The sequence below is a fragment of the Sminthopsis crassicaudata genome, chromosome 4, assembly GCF_048593235.1.
Source record: "Sminthopsis crassicaudata isolate SCR6 chromosome 4, ASM4859323v1, whole genome shotgun sequence".
NCBI classification, from domain to species: domain Eukaryota; kingdom Metazoa; phylum Chordata; class Mammalia; order Dasyuromorphia; family Dasyuridae; genus Sminthopsis; species Sminthopsis crassicaudata.
The window spans coordinates 414,083,840-414,101,775 of NC_133620.1; the positions used below are offsets into that span (position 1 = coordinate 414,083,840).

At 34.6% G+C, this 17,936-nt stretch overlaps 1 protein-coding gene across 2 annotated transcripts in view; it reads left to right on the plus strand.

Moving 5' to 3' along the window:
* The window catches only part of SNX7 (sorting nexin 7), a 135,447-nt gene that overhangs the window by 99,320 nt on the left and 18,191 nt on the right, over positions 1-17,936 (plus strand). For both annotated transcript variants that reach the window (XM_074262761.1, XM_074262760.1), the window contains one exon: positions 15,387-15,539. In XM_074262761.1, the coding sequence (XP_074118862.1) occupies positions 15,387-15,539 (153 nt within the window). The remainder of the gene's footprint in view (positions 1-15,386; positions 15,540-17,936) is intronic.

The window sequence follows — 17,936 nt, forward strand, 5'->3', positions numbered from 1 at the left end:
TATGCTCTATTTGGAATAAAACAATTTTTAATAAAACATTAAAAAGAATTATGATAATTTCCCCAGTGGTTATAAGCATTATGACAAATATTTTAAAAATTAAATACCAAAACCTCAGAAATAGTTATTTTATATTTGTGGGTTTTTTTTGATAATAGCCTTTTATTTTCAAAATACATGCAAAGATAGTTTACAGTATTCACCCCTGCAAAACCATTTGTTTCAAATTTTCCTACCTCACTTCCTCCACCACCCTCTCCAAAAATACAAGCAATCCAATATATGTTAAACACATGTAATTTCTCTTCATATTTCCACATTTATCATGCTGCACAAGAAAAATAAGATCAAAAAGAAAAAAAATTAAGGAAAAAAAAAAGCAAGTAAACAACAACAAAAAGAATCTTGAGCCCACTCAAGTTTCCTCTATTATGCTGGAAATTTAAATGCTTCTTTGAGGTCAAAAAGGAGTCACCAAAAAGTTGGCATGTTACCTGTCCCCTTGTCTTCATGTATCTCAAGTATTAATTCCTTTTCTACAATTGCCACATCATTGAGAATCTATAGTTTGTATTTCTATTCCATTTACTCTTATAGTACTACTCTGAGGTCTTAGTGTTCCTGAAAGAAATTCACTTGAGAATGACAACACTGACATCCCCATTCTATATGACCATATGATCTGATAGTAAAATGTAAAATCCAGATTTCTTCTTCTACTATATTGTATATATAGACCTTTAGCATTCTTCATACTTTGCAGGGCCATGTGCATTCTCCCTCTTCTTTAAGAAATTACATCTGCCTTGGAATTTTAGTTTTCTTGTAGAAGATTTGATTGTGGTTAAACTTTGGATTCATAGAAATGCTGTCATCAAGGACGGAGTTCCCAAGATATAAGCTTCTTCTCTTGCTATCAGATATTTCCCAGAAAATTCAAGAACTCTTCATTTCTAAAAGAGGGCCCAACTTTAGAAATCTGAGACAATTAAAAATTTCTAGAGAGGTACTGATGCCGCCATTGTTCCATTATTACTCTCTAGGAATTCTGCTCCCTCCCCAAACTTTGGCCCTCAGAAGTGAAATGAGATTAGATTAAGGTTGTTAAATGGCTTACTTTTTAAAAAATATATTTTTTGATAAAGTCCATTAATATTTAATTCATATACAATATTGTTTCAGTCCTTGTCATCCTCCTATAATTTTACTTGAAAAATAACTAATCAGGGGGCGGAGCCAAGATGGCGGAGAAGAAACACACGACTCAGTGAACGTCCTCACTCCCTCACAACCAATTAGATAAATTAAGTCTCAAAATTAGCTCAGGACTGATAGATACCACAAGGACTGGAAGCACAACTTACCAGCTGAAGAGAATCTGGAGTTTCAACAGGAAAGGTCAGTTCTCAGGGGAGGAATAAGAGACCAGCACAGACGGTGGGGTAGGGGCACACTGCGCCCATTGCGCTGGGAGGGGCTCTGGGATCAGAGAAGCCACTGAGGTAAAGGAATCTGGCACAGGCTGTTAGCTCTTCTCTGCTAATTATTTAGCAGTTCAGAAGAAAAAGCCAAAATATTTTAAAACTCAGATTAGATTTCCCCCCCCCCACCCTGGGGGTGACTCGGCAGACTCGGCACCAGGGGGTGTGGCCTCAGCTACCTCCTGAGAATAGTTAAGAGACTGACAAGTGGGTGGATACGGCCCAAGGCAACACACACTGCCTAGCTTAGCTGGAGGGAGTGGAACTCAGCTCCAGGAAGTCCCAGAGAAGCGGAACCTTTGAACTAGGGACCGCGGTTTCTGGCAGACACTTCCAGTTTGAGCGCAGGGGCTTCTCACGTCACCTGCTGCAGACATCCACTCCCCACCCGGACACATAGGCTGAGCTTCTTGCTGTCTTCACTATTCTACGCCCTCAAAGCACAGCAGTGCTAATCACCTCTGAGGCGCTTCCAGGGAGGGGGTGGGGAACTCTCTCCCAGAGCTCTCTCTTAGCGCGGGCGCAGGGGCCTCTGCATCCATCCGGTCTGGGAGGAAGCTGGTAAAGAAGTAAATAATTTCCTACCCCAGGGACAGACCCCAAAACATTTTTTAAGTATGAGCAAAAAAGCTAGAAAAACTATAGATTCCTTCTATACAGAGAAAGAGCGGGTACCCAACCCCGAGGAAGTTAACAGCAAAGATTCAGAAGATAACAACCTAAAGGGGAACGATTCCTGCCCCCCATCACATAACTCTCTCCTAGAAGAAGCTCTTAAGAAATTGAGGGAGACCGAAGAAAAATGGGGCAAGGAAAGGGAAGTTATGATAGAGAATAACAACGTCCTGAAATTGGAGTTGGAAAAAATAAAGAATTCACAGGAGATGCAGGGAAACAAAATTAGTGAATTAGAAAAGGTTAAAAAAACACAGGAAAGTAGGATTTCTGAATTGGAAAAGATAAAAAAGTCTCAAGAAAATAGAATTTCTGAATTGGAAAAAGAAAATAATTCTCAAAAAAAAAAAATTAGGGAAATGGAAAAAAATTCAATAGAGCAAAATAATTCATTTAAAAACGAAATTGGGCATTTACAAAAAGAACTAAAAACTGTGAAAGAAGAAAATAACTCCTTAAAAGTCAGGATGGAACAAATAGAAATGAATGATTCACAGAGAACCCAAGAATCAGTCAAACAAAACAAAAAAAATGAGAAGCTGGAGAACAACGTCAAATACTTACTGGGAAAATCTATAGACCTGGAAAATAGATCTAGGAGAGATAATCTGAGGATCATTGGACTTCCCGAAAACTATGACCAAAAAAAGAGCCTAGATTCTATTTTACAGGAAATTATCAAAGAGAACTGTCCAGAGATAATAGAAACAGAAGGGAAAGTAGATGTGGAAAGAATTCATCGAACTCCTTCTGAAATAGACCCTAAAAAAAGAACACCACGGAATATTGTGGCTAAGCTGCAGAATTACCACACAAAGGAGAAAATCCTGCAAGCAGCTAGAAAAAAACAATTTAAATACCAAGGTGCCACAATAAGGGTCACCCAAGATCTGGCTGCCTCCACATTAAAAGATAGAAGGGCCTGGAACCTGATATTCCGTAAGGCAAAAGATCAAGGACTGCAACCAAGAATGAACTACCCAGCTAAGTTTAGCATCTTTTTCCACGGAAGAAGATGGTCATTCAATGAAACAGAGGAATTCTATATGTTTCTAAGAAAAAAACCAGACTTAAACAAAAAATTTGATCTACATCCACAAGACTGAAGAGAAACAGAAAAAGGTACACAGAACCCTTGAGAACGGTAACTCTGTTGTGGGTATATAAAAAATACTCAAGGATAATTTGATTTTACTGATATAAAAGAAAAAAAGGGGGGTGTAGTAAAGGGAAGGAGGTCGGTTCAGAAAAAGGGGAAGGAGTGATAAAAAGAGGGAAACTACATCCCAGGAAGAGACATAGAAAATACACCATATCTGAGGGAACTTAGTGAGGAGGAGAATCATTGTGTGAATCTTACTCTCATCAGAAGAGGCTCAAAGAGTAAATAATTAACATATTTGTTTTTCAGAGAATTTTCTCTCACCTCATTAAAAGGGGGGAGAGGAAAAGGGAAAAGGAAAAGGGGAATAAGTGAAGGGACTTGGAGGGAGGGGGGAGGGATCCTAAAAAAAAAAAAAAAAAAAAAAAAAAGGGAGGGTTGCGCGTCACAAGGGGGGTCTGTAAATTAAATATCGGGGAGGGGGATCAGGGGGGTCAAGGGAAAAAAGCATAATCTGGGGATAATACGATGGCAGGAAATACAGAATTAGTAATTTTAACTGTAAATGTAAATGGGATGAACGATCCCATCAAACGGAGACGGATAGTAGATTGGATCAAAAAGCAGAACCCTACAATATGTTGCCTACAGGAAACACACTTAAAGCAGGGAGATACATACAGAGTAAAGGTAAAAGGTTGGAACAGAGCCTATTATGCTTCAGGTAAAGCCAAAAAAGCAGGGGTAGCTATCCTTATCTCAGATCAAGCAAAAGCAGAAGTAGATCTCGTTAAAAAAGATAAGGAAGGAAACTATATCCTGCTGAAAGGTAGCATAAATAATGAAGCCATATCAATACTAAACATATATGCACCAAGTGGTATAGCATCTAACTTTCTAAAGGAAAAGTTAAGAGAACTGCAAGAAGAAATAGACAGTAAAACTATAATAGTGGGAGATCTCAACCTTGCACTCTCAGATTTAGACAAATCAAACCACAAAACAAACAAGAAAGAAATTAAAAAAGTAAATAGAACATTAGAAAAACTAGGTATGATAGACCTTTGGAGAAAACTGAATGGCAATAGGAAGGAATATACTTTCTTCTCAGCAGTTCATGGATCCTATACAAAAATTGACCATATACTAGGACATAAAGATCTCAAAATTAAATGTAGGAAGGCAGAAATAATAAATGCCTTCTTCTCAGATCACAATGCAATAAAAGCTACATTCAGTAAAAAGTTAGGGGTAAATAGACCAAAAAGTAATTGGAAACTGAATAATCTCATCTTAAAGAATGACTGGGTGAAAGAGCAAATTATAGAAACAATTAACAATTTCACCCAAGATAATGATAATGATGAGACATCATATCAAAATCTTTGGGATGCAGCTAAAGCGGTAATAAGGGGAAATTTTATATCTTTAGAGGCTTATTTGAAGAAAATTGAGAAAGAGAAGATTAACGAATTGGGCTTACAACTTAAAAGGCTAGAAAAAGACCAAATTATAAACCCCCAACCAAAAATTAAACTCGAAATACAAAAATTAAAAGGAGAAATCAATAAAATTGAAAGTAAAAAAACTATTGAATTAATAAATAAAACCAAGAGTTGGTTTTATGAAAAAGCCAATAAAATAGATAAACCTTTGGTAAATTTGATCAAAAAAAAGAAAGAGGAAAATCAAATTGATAGTCTTACAAATGAAAAGGGGGATCTTTCCACCAATGAAGAGGAAATTAGAGAAATAATAAGGAGTTACTTTGCCCAACTTTATGCCAATAAATTTGATAACTTAAGTGAAATGGATGACTTCCTCCAAAAATATAGGCTCCCTAGATTAACAGAGGAGGAGATAAATTGCTTAAATAGTCCCATTTCAGAAAAAGAAATAGAACAAGCTATTAATCAACTCCCCAGGAAAAAATCCCCAGGGCCAGATGGATTCACATGTGAATTCTACCAAACATTTAAAGAACAATTAGCCCCAATGTTATATAAATTATTTGAAAAAATAGGGGATGAAGGAGTCCTACCAAATTCCTTTTATGACACAGACATGGTACTGATACCTAAACCTGGTAGATCGAAAACTGAGAAAGAAAATTATAGACCAATCTCCTTAATGAATATTGATGCTAAAATCTTAAATAAGATATTAGCAAAAAGACTTCAGAAAATCATCTCCAAGATAATACACTATGATCAAGTAGGATTTATTCCAGGAATGCAGGGCTGGTTTAATATTAGGAAAACTATTAATATAATTGACCATATTAATAATCAAATTAATAAGAACCATATGATCATCTCAATAGATGCAGAAAAAGCATTTGACAAAATCCAACATCCATTCCTACTAAAAACTCTTGAGAGTATAGGAATAAATGGATTATTCCTTAGAATAATCAGGAGTATATATTTAAGACCGTCAGTAAGCATAATATGCAATAGAAATAAACTGCAACCTTTCCCAGTAAGATCAGGAGTGAAACAAGGTTGCCCACTATCACCATTACTATTCAATATAGTACTAGAAACGCTAGCCTCGGCAATAAGAGCCGAGAAAGAGATTCAAGGAATTAGAGTAGGAAATGAGGAAATTAAACTATCACTTTTTGCAGATGACATGATGGTATACTTAGAGAACCCCAAAGACTCTGCTAAAAAGCTACTAGAAATAATTCAAAATTTCAGCAAAGTGGCAGGATACAAAATAAATCCACATAAATCCTCGGCATTTTTATATATCACTAACAAAATGCAACAGCAAGAGATACAAAGAGAAATTCCATTCCAAACAAATGTTGATAGTATAAAATATTTGGGAATCCATCTACCAAAGAAAAGTCAGGAATTATATGAGAAAAATTACAAAACACTTGCCACAAAAATAAAATCAGATTTAAATAATTGGAAAGACATTCAGTGCTCTTGGATAGGCCGAGCGAATATAATAAAGATGACAATACTCCCCAAACTAATCTATTTATTTAGTGCTATACCAATCAGACTCCCAAGAAACTATTTTAATGACCTAGAAAAAATAACAACAAAATTCATATGGAAGAATAAAAGGTCAAGAATTGCAAGGGAACTAATGAAAAAAAACTCAGAGGAAGGTGGTCTAAGTGTACCTGATCTAAAGCTATATTATATAGCAGCAGTCACCAAAACCATTTGGTATTGGCTAAGAAATAGACCGGTAGATCAGTGGAACAGATTAGATACAAAGGACAAAAAAGGGTACATCTATAGCAATCTAATCTTTGACAAACCCAAAGATTCCAACATTAGGGATAAAAATTCATTATTCGGAAAAAACTGTTGGGAAAACTGGAAATTAGTATGGCAGAAATTAGATATGGATCCACACTTAACACCATACACCAAGATAAGATCAAAATGGGTCCATGATTTAGGCATAAAGAGGGAGATAATAAATAGATTAGAGGAACAGAGGATAATCTACCTCTCAGACTTGTGGAGGAGGAAGGAATTTATGACCAGAGGAGAACTAGAGATCATTATTGATCACAAAATAGAAGATTTTGATTACATCAAACTAAAAAGTTTCTGTACAAATAATACTAATGCAAACAAGATTAGAAGGGAAGTAACAAATTGGGAAAATATTTTTAAAAACAAAGGTTCTGACAAAGGTCTCATTTCCAAAATATATAGAGAACTGACCATAATTTATAAGAAACCAAACCATTCTCCAATTGATAAATGGTCAAAGGATATGAACAGACAATTCTCAGAGGAAGAAATTGAAACTATATCCACTCACATGAAAGAGTGTTCCAAATCACTACTGATCAGAGAAATGCAAATTAAGACCACTCTGAGATACCACTACACACCTGTCAGATTGGCTAAGATGACAGGAACAAATAATGACAAATGTTGGAGGGGATGTGGGGAAATTGGGACACTAATACATTGCTGGTGGAGTTGTGAAAGAATCCAGCCATTCTGGAGAGCAATCTGGAATTATGCCCAAAAAGTTATCAAACTGTGCATACCCTTTGACCCAGCAGCGCTACTACTGGGATTATATCCCAAAGAAATACTAAGAGCGGAAAGAGACATATATGTGCCAAAATGTTTGTGGCAGCTCTTTTTGTTGTAGCTAGAAACTGGAGGATGAATGGATGTCCATCAGTTGGAGAATGGTTGGGTAAATTGTGGTATATGAAGGTTATGGAATATTATTGCTCAGTAAGAAATGACCAGCAGGAGGAATACAGAGAGGCCTGGAGAGACTTAAATCAACTGATGCTGAGTGAAATGAGCAGAACCAGAAGATCACTGTACACTTCAACAACAATACTGTATGAGGATGTATTCTGATGGAAGTGGAAATCTTCAACATAAAGAAGATCCAACTCACTTCCAGTTGATCAATGATGGACAGAGGTAGATACACCCAGAGAAGAAACACTGGGAGGGGAATGTAAATTGTTAGCACTAATATCTGTCTGCCCAGGTTGCATGTACCTTCGGATTCTAATGTTTATTGTGCAACAAGAAAATGATATTCACACACATGTATTGTACTTAGACTATATTGTAACACATGTAAAATGTATGGTATTGCCTGTCGTCGGGGGGAGGGAATAAGGGAGGGGGGGTAATTTGGAAAAATGAATACAAGGGATAATATTATAAAATATATATATATATATATATAATAAAAAAATTAAAAAAAAAAAAAAAAAAAAAAAAAAAAAAGAAAAATAACTAATCAATACAATTAATGTTTACTGGGTTTTTTCTAAAATTTTCAATTGGAATTTAATTTTTTCAGAAAACATGTAAAGATAGTTTTCAACATTCATTTTTGCAAGACTTTTTCTCCATCCCTTTTTTCTTTCTCCATCCCTTATTTGGGTTAATTATGTGCAATTATTTTAAACATATTTCTATATTTGTCATGTTGTGTAAGAAAAATCAGACCAAAAGGGAAAAAAAGCATAAGAAAGAAAATAAACAAGCAAACAAAAAAGTGAAAATAGTATGCTTTGATCTATAATTATTCTCCATAGTTCCCTCTTTGGATGCACATTGCATTTTCCATCCCAAGTCTATTGGAATTGTAAATGGCTTACCCGTGAGGAGAAACTTTCAGCTGTTCAAGGATTCTTACCACTCAAACCATGTGGTCCCTCTGCCTTGGCTACCCCATGTTCTAGTCATGTATGTCTTTATCACTTTCATCTCTACAGATATGCTCAGGCATTTCCAAAATTCCTAAAATTTAGGAAATTGAAATCCAGTAATCCTCAGTACCCCAAACTAGACCTAATTGCTTCTACTTCTTTTCCTGGAAAACTTCCATTTCTGTTGACTGTGGGATAATCTCCTTGGCTCTCCAATGATTGGGCCAGGAACTTGAGATCTAGAAGGTGTTCTCTCATCCCATGTGCACAAGAGCATATGAAGTTTTATATACTTTCCACATGCCTCTGCACCAGGGCAACCATTAATGCCTCACATAGGATAGAATTGGAGAAGATCCTGTTTTTTAGCTCTGGTAAAAAACAAAATGTCCAGATAGGTAAAATAGGCCTATTGATTCCTCTTTCTTTCTTTCTTTCTTTCTTTCTTTCTTTCTTTCTTTCTTTCTTTCTTTCTTTCTTTCTTTCTTTCTTTCTTTCTTTCTTTCTTTCTTTCTTTCTTTCTTTCTTTCTTTCTTTCTTTCTTTCTTTCTTTCTTTCTTTCTTTCTTTCTTTCTTTCTTTTTTTTTATAATTTATTTTTTAAAAATTTTACAATTATAATTTTTTTGACAGTACAGCATTATCCTTTGTACTCACTTCTTTTCCGAATTTTCCCCTCCCTCCCTCTACCCCCTCCCCTAGATGGCAGGCAATCCCATACATATTAAATGTGTTACAGTATTTGATTCCCCTTTCTATAAACTAACACAAAGTTAGTAGAGTATCTGAAAATGTTCATCCCACAAAAGTGTGAGCCACCCAACTTACTGTCAGTAACAGGTTATCCTCAGTGTCTGTGATGAGTTGTGAACAACTAGACAGCAAAGTCAGTAGAGCTCTGGGCAGGAATACGTGGATATAAATCCTACCTGAACAAAGTACTCAAGCTCTGTTTGCCTCAATTTCCTTGTCTATAAAGCTGGGATAATGATAGTATCAACCTCCCAGAGTTGTTGTGAGGATCAAATGAGATATGAATTTTAGAGCACTTAACATAATGCTTAGTAACAGTAAGTGCTAGGTAAATGTTACTTATCTTCATCCTCCACCTCCTGCAGCTGCATAGGAATGTCTATATAGACATTTCATCTATAAAGTTTTAATCCAAAGGTCACCAACATCCCTCAGCCCCCCTTCTGGATCACACTTTGCAACTTGATTTTATTTAGAGGAACCATAGCATCTTTACTGTCAACTTACTTTCATAGCCCTTTAAACTAACAGTTTATTTTGTTGACCTGGATTTCTGTTAATAACTTTGCAAGGTACCAAGGTGGAAATTACCCTGGGTGTTATGAGAAGCCTCTGGGAACTGTTTCTTTGATTACTGGCATAAAGCTTCTGCTGCTAAGGATTTTGACCAGAAGGGGGTCAATCTCCATAACATTATGTAAAGAGAAGAGTTTTCCATTAAGTTTTCTTCAGAATAATCAGGTGTGCTTGGAGGAGCACTAGAAACAATCCTGTGAGTCCTCTTTTATTCATACACACTAAGTGCAAACTTTCTAGTAGTTCTAATGTCACTCTTAGAAAAGGCAATATTTCTGATATCTCAAAATGTTCCTAAAATTGAAAACATGTAATAGAAATATAATTGATAGCATGCTTTTAAAATAAAAAAATTACAGTATTTGAAAGCCCAATTATTTCTTTATTTGAACTTAATGCTCTCAAACAGTAAAAGGAATACTGCTAGTAACATTATTTTTAGTACATTTCATAAACAAGGAGCTTAAAAAGCTGGTTTCTTTATATGAATCTTGAGAGTCCTTATTCCTAAAAGCTATGTGTTTCTAAATGCCATCCAAGATCCTTTTAGCTCTTTTGACTACTGTTTCATACTATTAATTCATATTGAATTTATAATTCACTTAAACCTTGGGGTTTCTTACAGAATAAGTATCTCCCTATATTATATTTTCAAAATGGCCTTTTTTTTTTTTTGGTCCAGAATTTGACAGAATTGACAGAAGCAAAATTGACTGTCTATCTCTTTTGATTTTCATCTTCTTAGATTCTCCCCACTGTTCTTCTGGGACCCTGATTCTCTGATCCCCTGTTAGTTATCCCTTCCAGCTTGATGTCATCAACTAATTTGGTGATTATACCACATCTGTCTTTGTCCAGGTCACTGACAAAATTATTAAAGGTTCTATTATTGATGTCTAATTATTTATCTAGTATTAGCTCTTGTTTCTTCATCTTCCTAGTCTGAGGTGTTTTACAAGTGCTTTGAAAAAGTCTAGGTATGTTTTATTGATGCTATTTGCTTCATCTACTGTTTTAGTAATCCTGTCAAAAAGAAAATAAGGCTAGTCTGGAGTGAATTGTTTCAAAGGCATGATGACTCTCTTGATATTTATCAATCATTTCTAATGATTTGTTTTAGAATTTTCATAAGAATTGAAATAAAGCTTACTGACATAATTTGCAGATTTTGTTCTTTTCCTATTTTTGAAAATTGGGGAAGCCTTGGGACTTCTCCAGTATTGTGTTAACTCTCTTATTTTCCATGATCTTTTAAATATCCCTGATGTTTCCTTAGCTTTCCCATTTAGCTTTAAATAATATTTTTGTTGTATTGAATCTCATTTCAGTTCCGTCTCATTATAACCTTATCATTTTTTTTATAATATCTTGCCATACTCTGATATGCTTACCTCCATTATCTAGCATTGCTTTTATTTTTTGCACATTTATTTATTAATTTAATTTTATTGATTAGCTTATTGCCAATTTTTCAGAACTTAAGTCTTGTAGGAAAGGCTCTACTGAGACTGGTTCCCTGGTAGTTTGTTGGTTATTGGAATAAGGTAAAATTCAGGCTATTCAACTATTAAGGAAAGGAGATTGACAACCATGATATAGGGAAAATATCTTTCAAATACAACATTCTTGCCCTCTGCATTGCGTGTGATAGAACATCTTTCAAGCATCAAATAGGAACTGTAACTTCTCTAGCTCTTTATTCTCAGGAAATTGGAAACAGACATGGACCCAAATCTAATCTAATAAATATCAAGGAGAGTTTTAATATCTTTCAAGAAAAAAAAAAAATTGACCAAAGCCACATTTTAGTAAATCCATGTAGTTAGTCCTCCTATGTTACTGAGATATAGTTCACCCCAGCAAGGCAGCATGAATTCTTCAAGGGTAGCAAAGTATTATCTCACTGCCATTTTATTTATCTTGAGTTACCAATTCCCTGGTAAGCATATTTGTTTTCTGATCACCAGTGTAAAGGCCATTGTTTTTTATAGATAAAGCAGAAGCAAAATATGAACTGAACATCTCTACTCTCTATTTGTTGTCATTTATCATTATCCCATACACCCCAAGCAAGGTTCCATTTAGCTTTAAATATTTTTGTTGTCATAAGTCTCTCTTCAATTCCATATCATTCTAAACTTTATCATTTCTTTTGCTTTTTTTTTTTTTTTTTTTTTTTTACAATATCATGCTATAATCTTATGCATTTATTTTTGTCTCCTGGCCTTGCTTCTGCTTTTTGCACATTTGTTCATTCCTTCAACTGCTTATTTATTGATTCAGCCATCCATTCATCCAGCCAGCCATTCATTTTTTAAGAACTAAGTTGTTTGGTGAGTTCCTTGTGCATCTATATGTTTCTTTGGATTAATGCCACTTTTTCTTTCTGGTAGAATTGTTTCCATCATGTCTTCACAATTCCTTTCATGAGTATCTCCTTTCTTTTTTAAATAGACTTCCCTTGAAGTAATTCTTACTTCCTAAGATTCAATCTATATTTCTTTTGAATCCTTCAAAGGTTGCTTTCCCAAAATTTAATTTACATATCAGATTTTTTCTAGATGTCCTCTTCTTTTATATTACAAATTTTAGAATGGAGTGATCACTTTCCTTCAAGATTCCCATGATTTCTACTATATCATGCTGATCAAAAGGATTGTGATCATTTAGTCCAATTCCTCATTTGATTCCTATGCTTGTTCACATGGTTCATAGTACATTTCATCAACAACATTGCTTCTGTTTGACCTTCCCTTAAATAATCTCCATCATTCTCCTTGCTCTGGTTCTTGTCTTTCCTCATATGAGTATACTTTCTTAATATGTAATGTTATCTCATTTCCATTACTTTTTACCTGTACCATTTGTTTTGAAATAGATATATCTGTTCAGAAGAATACTCAATCATAGGCTTCATTGACCAAGTTTTAGTCATGTTTATTTAGATTAGTCAAATATGCTTCCTTGAGTGAAGATGTCTATTTTCTACTACAAATCTAGTTACTCCTTTGGAGTTATGGAACTCCAAAGTTCCCTAAACTTTGTGCATTTCTGTATAGATACTTGAAAGTTGTGACTTTTTATAATTAGCTACTTCCTTGGATCTTTTCTCTGTGAATTTCTGAGTATGTCAACTTTAATCTTTTTCCTTCTTTGTAAATATACTCCTCTCCCTATTCATTGTCCCATTCAAGACAAGAAGAAAATGTATTTTTATTAGCCCTATTATTATCCATCCCTGTCAGAAATCTGGCATCTTTATATTGTAAACTGTGATCCAGAAATCCAAAACCACTTTTCAGACACCAATTTCTAAGTCACCTGTTTACTTCTTTAATTGTTTTTTCTCTTCTCTAATCCCTTGCCTTCAATGGATAACAGTAAGGAAAACATCTATTCCTCTTTGTTCAGTTTCTTGCCCAAGATCATGCAACAATTGACAATACTTTTTAGTTTCCTTCTTTTAGTGTCATTTGTGCTTATGTGAATCACCAAATGTATATTTGTCATCTTAATAAGTATGGAGCAGTGGAGGGAGATTTTCTGTTATATTTTCAATATATGCTCCAGGAAAAAACCAGACCTCTTTATTTTGGTTATCAGATTGACAAATAACTGCTTCTGTGCCCCTGGGCGGGAAATCATCAACCTCTATGTTTTGTTTATTTTGCTCCTTATTAGATGATCTCTTGCCTCATGGTTTTTGTGATTTTACTATATTCTCTGCAGCACAAACAGAGCATGAGCTCATCCCTCTTTAGGAAGAGCTCAAATTCAGTTCTAATTTTAAGTTATATTTAAGGTGGGATTTAAACCAATATATTACTGATTCTAAGCTCATTTTCCTGTCCAACAGACAACACTTCCTCTTCTTTTGAATGGCACTTGGGCTGTATCATATCATCTTCCATCCTCTTGGGTCAGTAGATAAAGAATTAAGGGAAAACAGCAGTAGCTTAGAGACCAATATCCAATACAGGGAAGACATTCTTGCATGCATATCTATGTGGACATCACAGTAGCTACCTACTATGTGTGTTCTGGAGTAAATATTTTGTATACATAGATTTTATGGATTTCAAAGGAGAAAAAGGTTATTGAGGGAGGCAGAGGAATATCTGGAAGCAGAAGAGCTAAGGGACAAGGCATATGCCAACTCTGCTTCTTAAGTCTTATGAGTCCTGGGTATGGGAAACAGCCGCTGGCAGCCTTAGTCAATTCAAATCTCTACTAGAATAGAAGTTTCTTACTCCCTTACTTTTATACACACACACACACACATCCCCAAAGCCTAGCACCGTACTGAGCACTAGCAGAGACCTAATAAGTATTAATTGATTGGTTTGATAAATGAAGGAAAAGGTAGTTATTAAAAACTAGGCTAAACATTGTTCTAAGTGCTGGCAATATATAAATACAAAACCAGGATAGTCCCTCAAAAAGCCAATAGTCTAATGGTGAGGAGATAGCATATGTTGGGAGATATAACGGTAGCTAGGTAGTACAGACAGGAAGATCTAAATTCAAATTTAGTCTCAGACACTTACCAACACAGATGCCCCTCATCTTAAGGTACTACTCACTTAACTTCTCAGTCTTTTTATCTGTAAACTAGGGATAATAATGCCTACATCTCAGAGTTGTTTTGAGATATTAAATGAAATATTTGTAAAACACTTAACACAGTGTTTGGCATATAGAAGGCATTTAATAAATTCTTATTCTTTTTTCTTCCTTTCCCCACATTGACAACAGAGTAGTATTTTATTTAGAGCTCACAGGTATGGTGGTATAGGTCATTCCTTTAAAATATCAATGGTCTTTCTAGAGATTTTGGTTGAGTTGAAATGATTACAGTTCTCATAGCTAGGCCTGAAAGGGAATGGAGGGGGAAAAGAGGGGAAATGCTATGGTCAGCAGCACATGTGGTTCCTGAGAGCTTAAAGCTGTATAATTTAACTGGGTTAGCTCATCTCGGGCATGGTCTCTGGGAGTCCAATTTATAGTGGGGAGTCATAGCAGAAACAAGGTAGAAAATATCCAGGGTGAAGATGCAGTTTGTTTGGTATTTCATTTAAACCAAGGGAATGAAAGTAGTATTGTTTGAAAAATTCAAGGATATTGTAAGGTTTTTTTTCTTTTCAATTTGTTTTGTTTTAATTAGAATAGGATTGTAAAGAGTACAATATAATGAGCTAATAATTGGTCAAACCACAAAAGAGTAGAATTACCTCAGGGCTTCTGCCTCATGGCCAGTTCTTTCATTTGTTCAGCTCTACCTCAAAATATGAAGTGCTGAGGTTGGTGACCTTCCATCATTTTATTTCTAAACAGTATTTTTACTATATTTAACCAAAAAATGAAGAAATCACCTAATTGCAAGATTTCTCTAATCATATGTTTTCCATGATGAATATGTATAATCTATGTTCAATTTTAACTTCCAGGGAAGGAGGAGGTGAGAGAGGAAAAAAAAAAAAAACTCAATTTAAAAAAAATGAATGTTAACCATTGTCTTTACATGTAATTGGGGAAAATAAGATGTTATTAATAATCAAAAAATTTAAGAACGCTTAAAAAAAAGGAATCCTCTAATTTTTTTTTTTTTTTTTTTTTTTGAAACTGTTCAGCTTACAGAAGAAATCGGCAAACTAGAAGATAAAGTGGAATGTGCTAATAATGCTCTGAAAGCTGACTGGGACAGATGGAAACAAAATATGCAAAATGATATCAAATTGGCATTTACAGATATGGCTGAGAAAAATATCAGCTACTATGAACAGGTAATTCCATGAATTCTTACCTCATTTTTCTCACACAAACACAGCATTATTCTCATCCTCTTTCAGTCTCTAAAACTTATTCATTCACCAAAAGTAGCTTATGAAGCACAGAGGTGCTTTAAATTCAGCTTGAGTATATGGGTCCAATTAGAGAAGAATTTCGTGTTTAAGCTAAAAGGAACCTTTGAGGTCATCTAATTGTATCCCTTTGTTTCACTATAAGGAAACTGAGTCCCAGAGAATTGACATGGCAGAGAAGTAATGATATTCAAACTGCCTTGCTCCCTTTCCTATAAACATGTACATCTAGATGGTTCAATGGATAGAGCACCAGGGCTGGAATCAAGAAGACTTGAGTTCAATTCCAAGTAGACACTAGCTGGGCAAGTCACTTAATCTCTGCTTCGTTTTTTTTTTTTACTTGTAAAATGAGGTTTGCTTCATTTTCCTGAGTTTTAAAATTGTTATAAAATTAGATAAAATAAAATAAAAGAGAGAGAGAGAGAATCATGTTTCATTGATTTCCTTCCTTCCTTCTTTCTTTTCTTTTCTTCCTTCCTTCCTTCCTTCTTTTCTTTTCTTTTCTTCCTTCCTTCCTTCCTTCCTTCCTTCCTTCCTTCCTTCCTTCCTTCCTTCCTTCCTTCCTTCCTTCCTTCCTTCCTTCCTTCCTTCCTTCCTTCCTTCCTTCCTTCCTTCCTTCCTTCCTTCCTTCCTTCCTTCCTTCCTTTCTTTCATTGCATTTAAAAGCCTAATTCTTTCAATAAATTCATAGGTTTTGCCAGATTGCCAAAGGATTCTATTACACATATAAAAGTTTAAGAATTCCTGTACTCTTCTCAGATTTGCAGATTAGAAACTAAATATAGACAGAATTCATAGGAAATTATCTTAGTAGCTGAAATTTAAGAATTAGACACATTTCAGGACTCAAGGTGAAGGGAAGTGCCAAAGGATATACAATAGCGATTATATTTGGTCCTATTTTTTTCCATTTTCTTTTGTTTCAGTGGCGGTAAGGAAAGTTCTTTATATGTTTCTGGAATCTTAAAAAAAAAACCATATAATGCTGTCAACTACTCTTCCTGTTTATGTCTCTTCTTTTTTTCTCCTTCCTTATATTTTGGGGATCTGAAGTCAGATAGATTAAGGAGAATACTATTCCAATTCCTCTCTTTCATTGCCTTATTTTTTCTTGAGTCAAGATATAATAAAGGAACCTATGACATCAGTTATAGAATATTAACATAATTTCTTGATTCAGGGTGGAGATAACCATTTATTTTGCTTTAAATATAATTTTCCAGTTCTAAATGCAAATTAGAATTCTCCAAAAAAGTAATTTAGGAAAATAGATTCCGTAATATGAATTTAATGAAAACAGGGGAATGATTCATTGACAAAATTATGCAGTTATTTCATATTCTACTATTGTCCAACATTTCTAAGATGTTTGGAAATAAAATACTCCATCTTTGGGAGCAATAACTAGTACATATGTTTTCTTAATAGTCATTTAATTAGTTTTTTTTTTTCAATCCTTAAGCATAATTATCTCAAAAGTCTATAGTAATGAAATAATTTAATTTTTTTTTTTTTTTGTTGAATAAGCAATTTGTATCTTTACAGTTCTTTATCTTAATAGTTGACCATCATTACTTGAATATGCATAGCATTAGCTTGGGTATTTTCCAGATGACAGGGGTACCCTTGTAGCTGGTGGAGAACTCTTGGTTTAGTAGAGAAATCCTAGGGAGCTGCCTCTGGCTTAATCTCTGGAAAAGATTAAGATTGACTGCTCAGGAGGGGGCAGCTAGGTGGCGCAGTGGATAGAGCACCAGCCTAGAATTTAGAAATTCAAATCTGGTCTCAGACACTTAACATTTCCTAGCTGTGTGATCCTGGGCAAGTCACTTAACCCCAGCCTCAAAAAAAGAAAAAAAGAAAAAAAAAAAAGACTGCTCAGGGTCACAGAACAAGATAAAGATTAACTGATTTAGGCAGGATCATGCAATTCCAAAGGTTCAGAGATGAGGAATTTGAACTCATGTTTTTGGGGAAATGGTATCAAAAAGTTTTTGTGAAAATGCTTCATTAAAAATATTTATTCAGGGATAAATTTGAACTATTATTGTTTGTAAAATATTACATAGCATGTATATTTTTAAAAAAACTTATTTTACTATCAGTAGAAACATAGAATGTAAAAGCTTCCTTTTGTGAATATGTGCTTTTATCATCTGCATATTTTATTTATTTTTCCCAATTTAAAAAATTTCTATATCTTTAACCTTATACTGTAATATTATGAAGCTCTTTTATTCTTTCCGACAGTTTCTATATACTTAGTTTTAAGCAACCCTCTCATGATCTTTTAAACCTTCATAAATGTATACACTA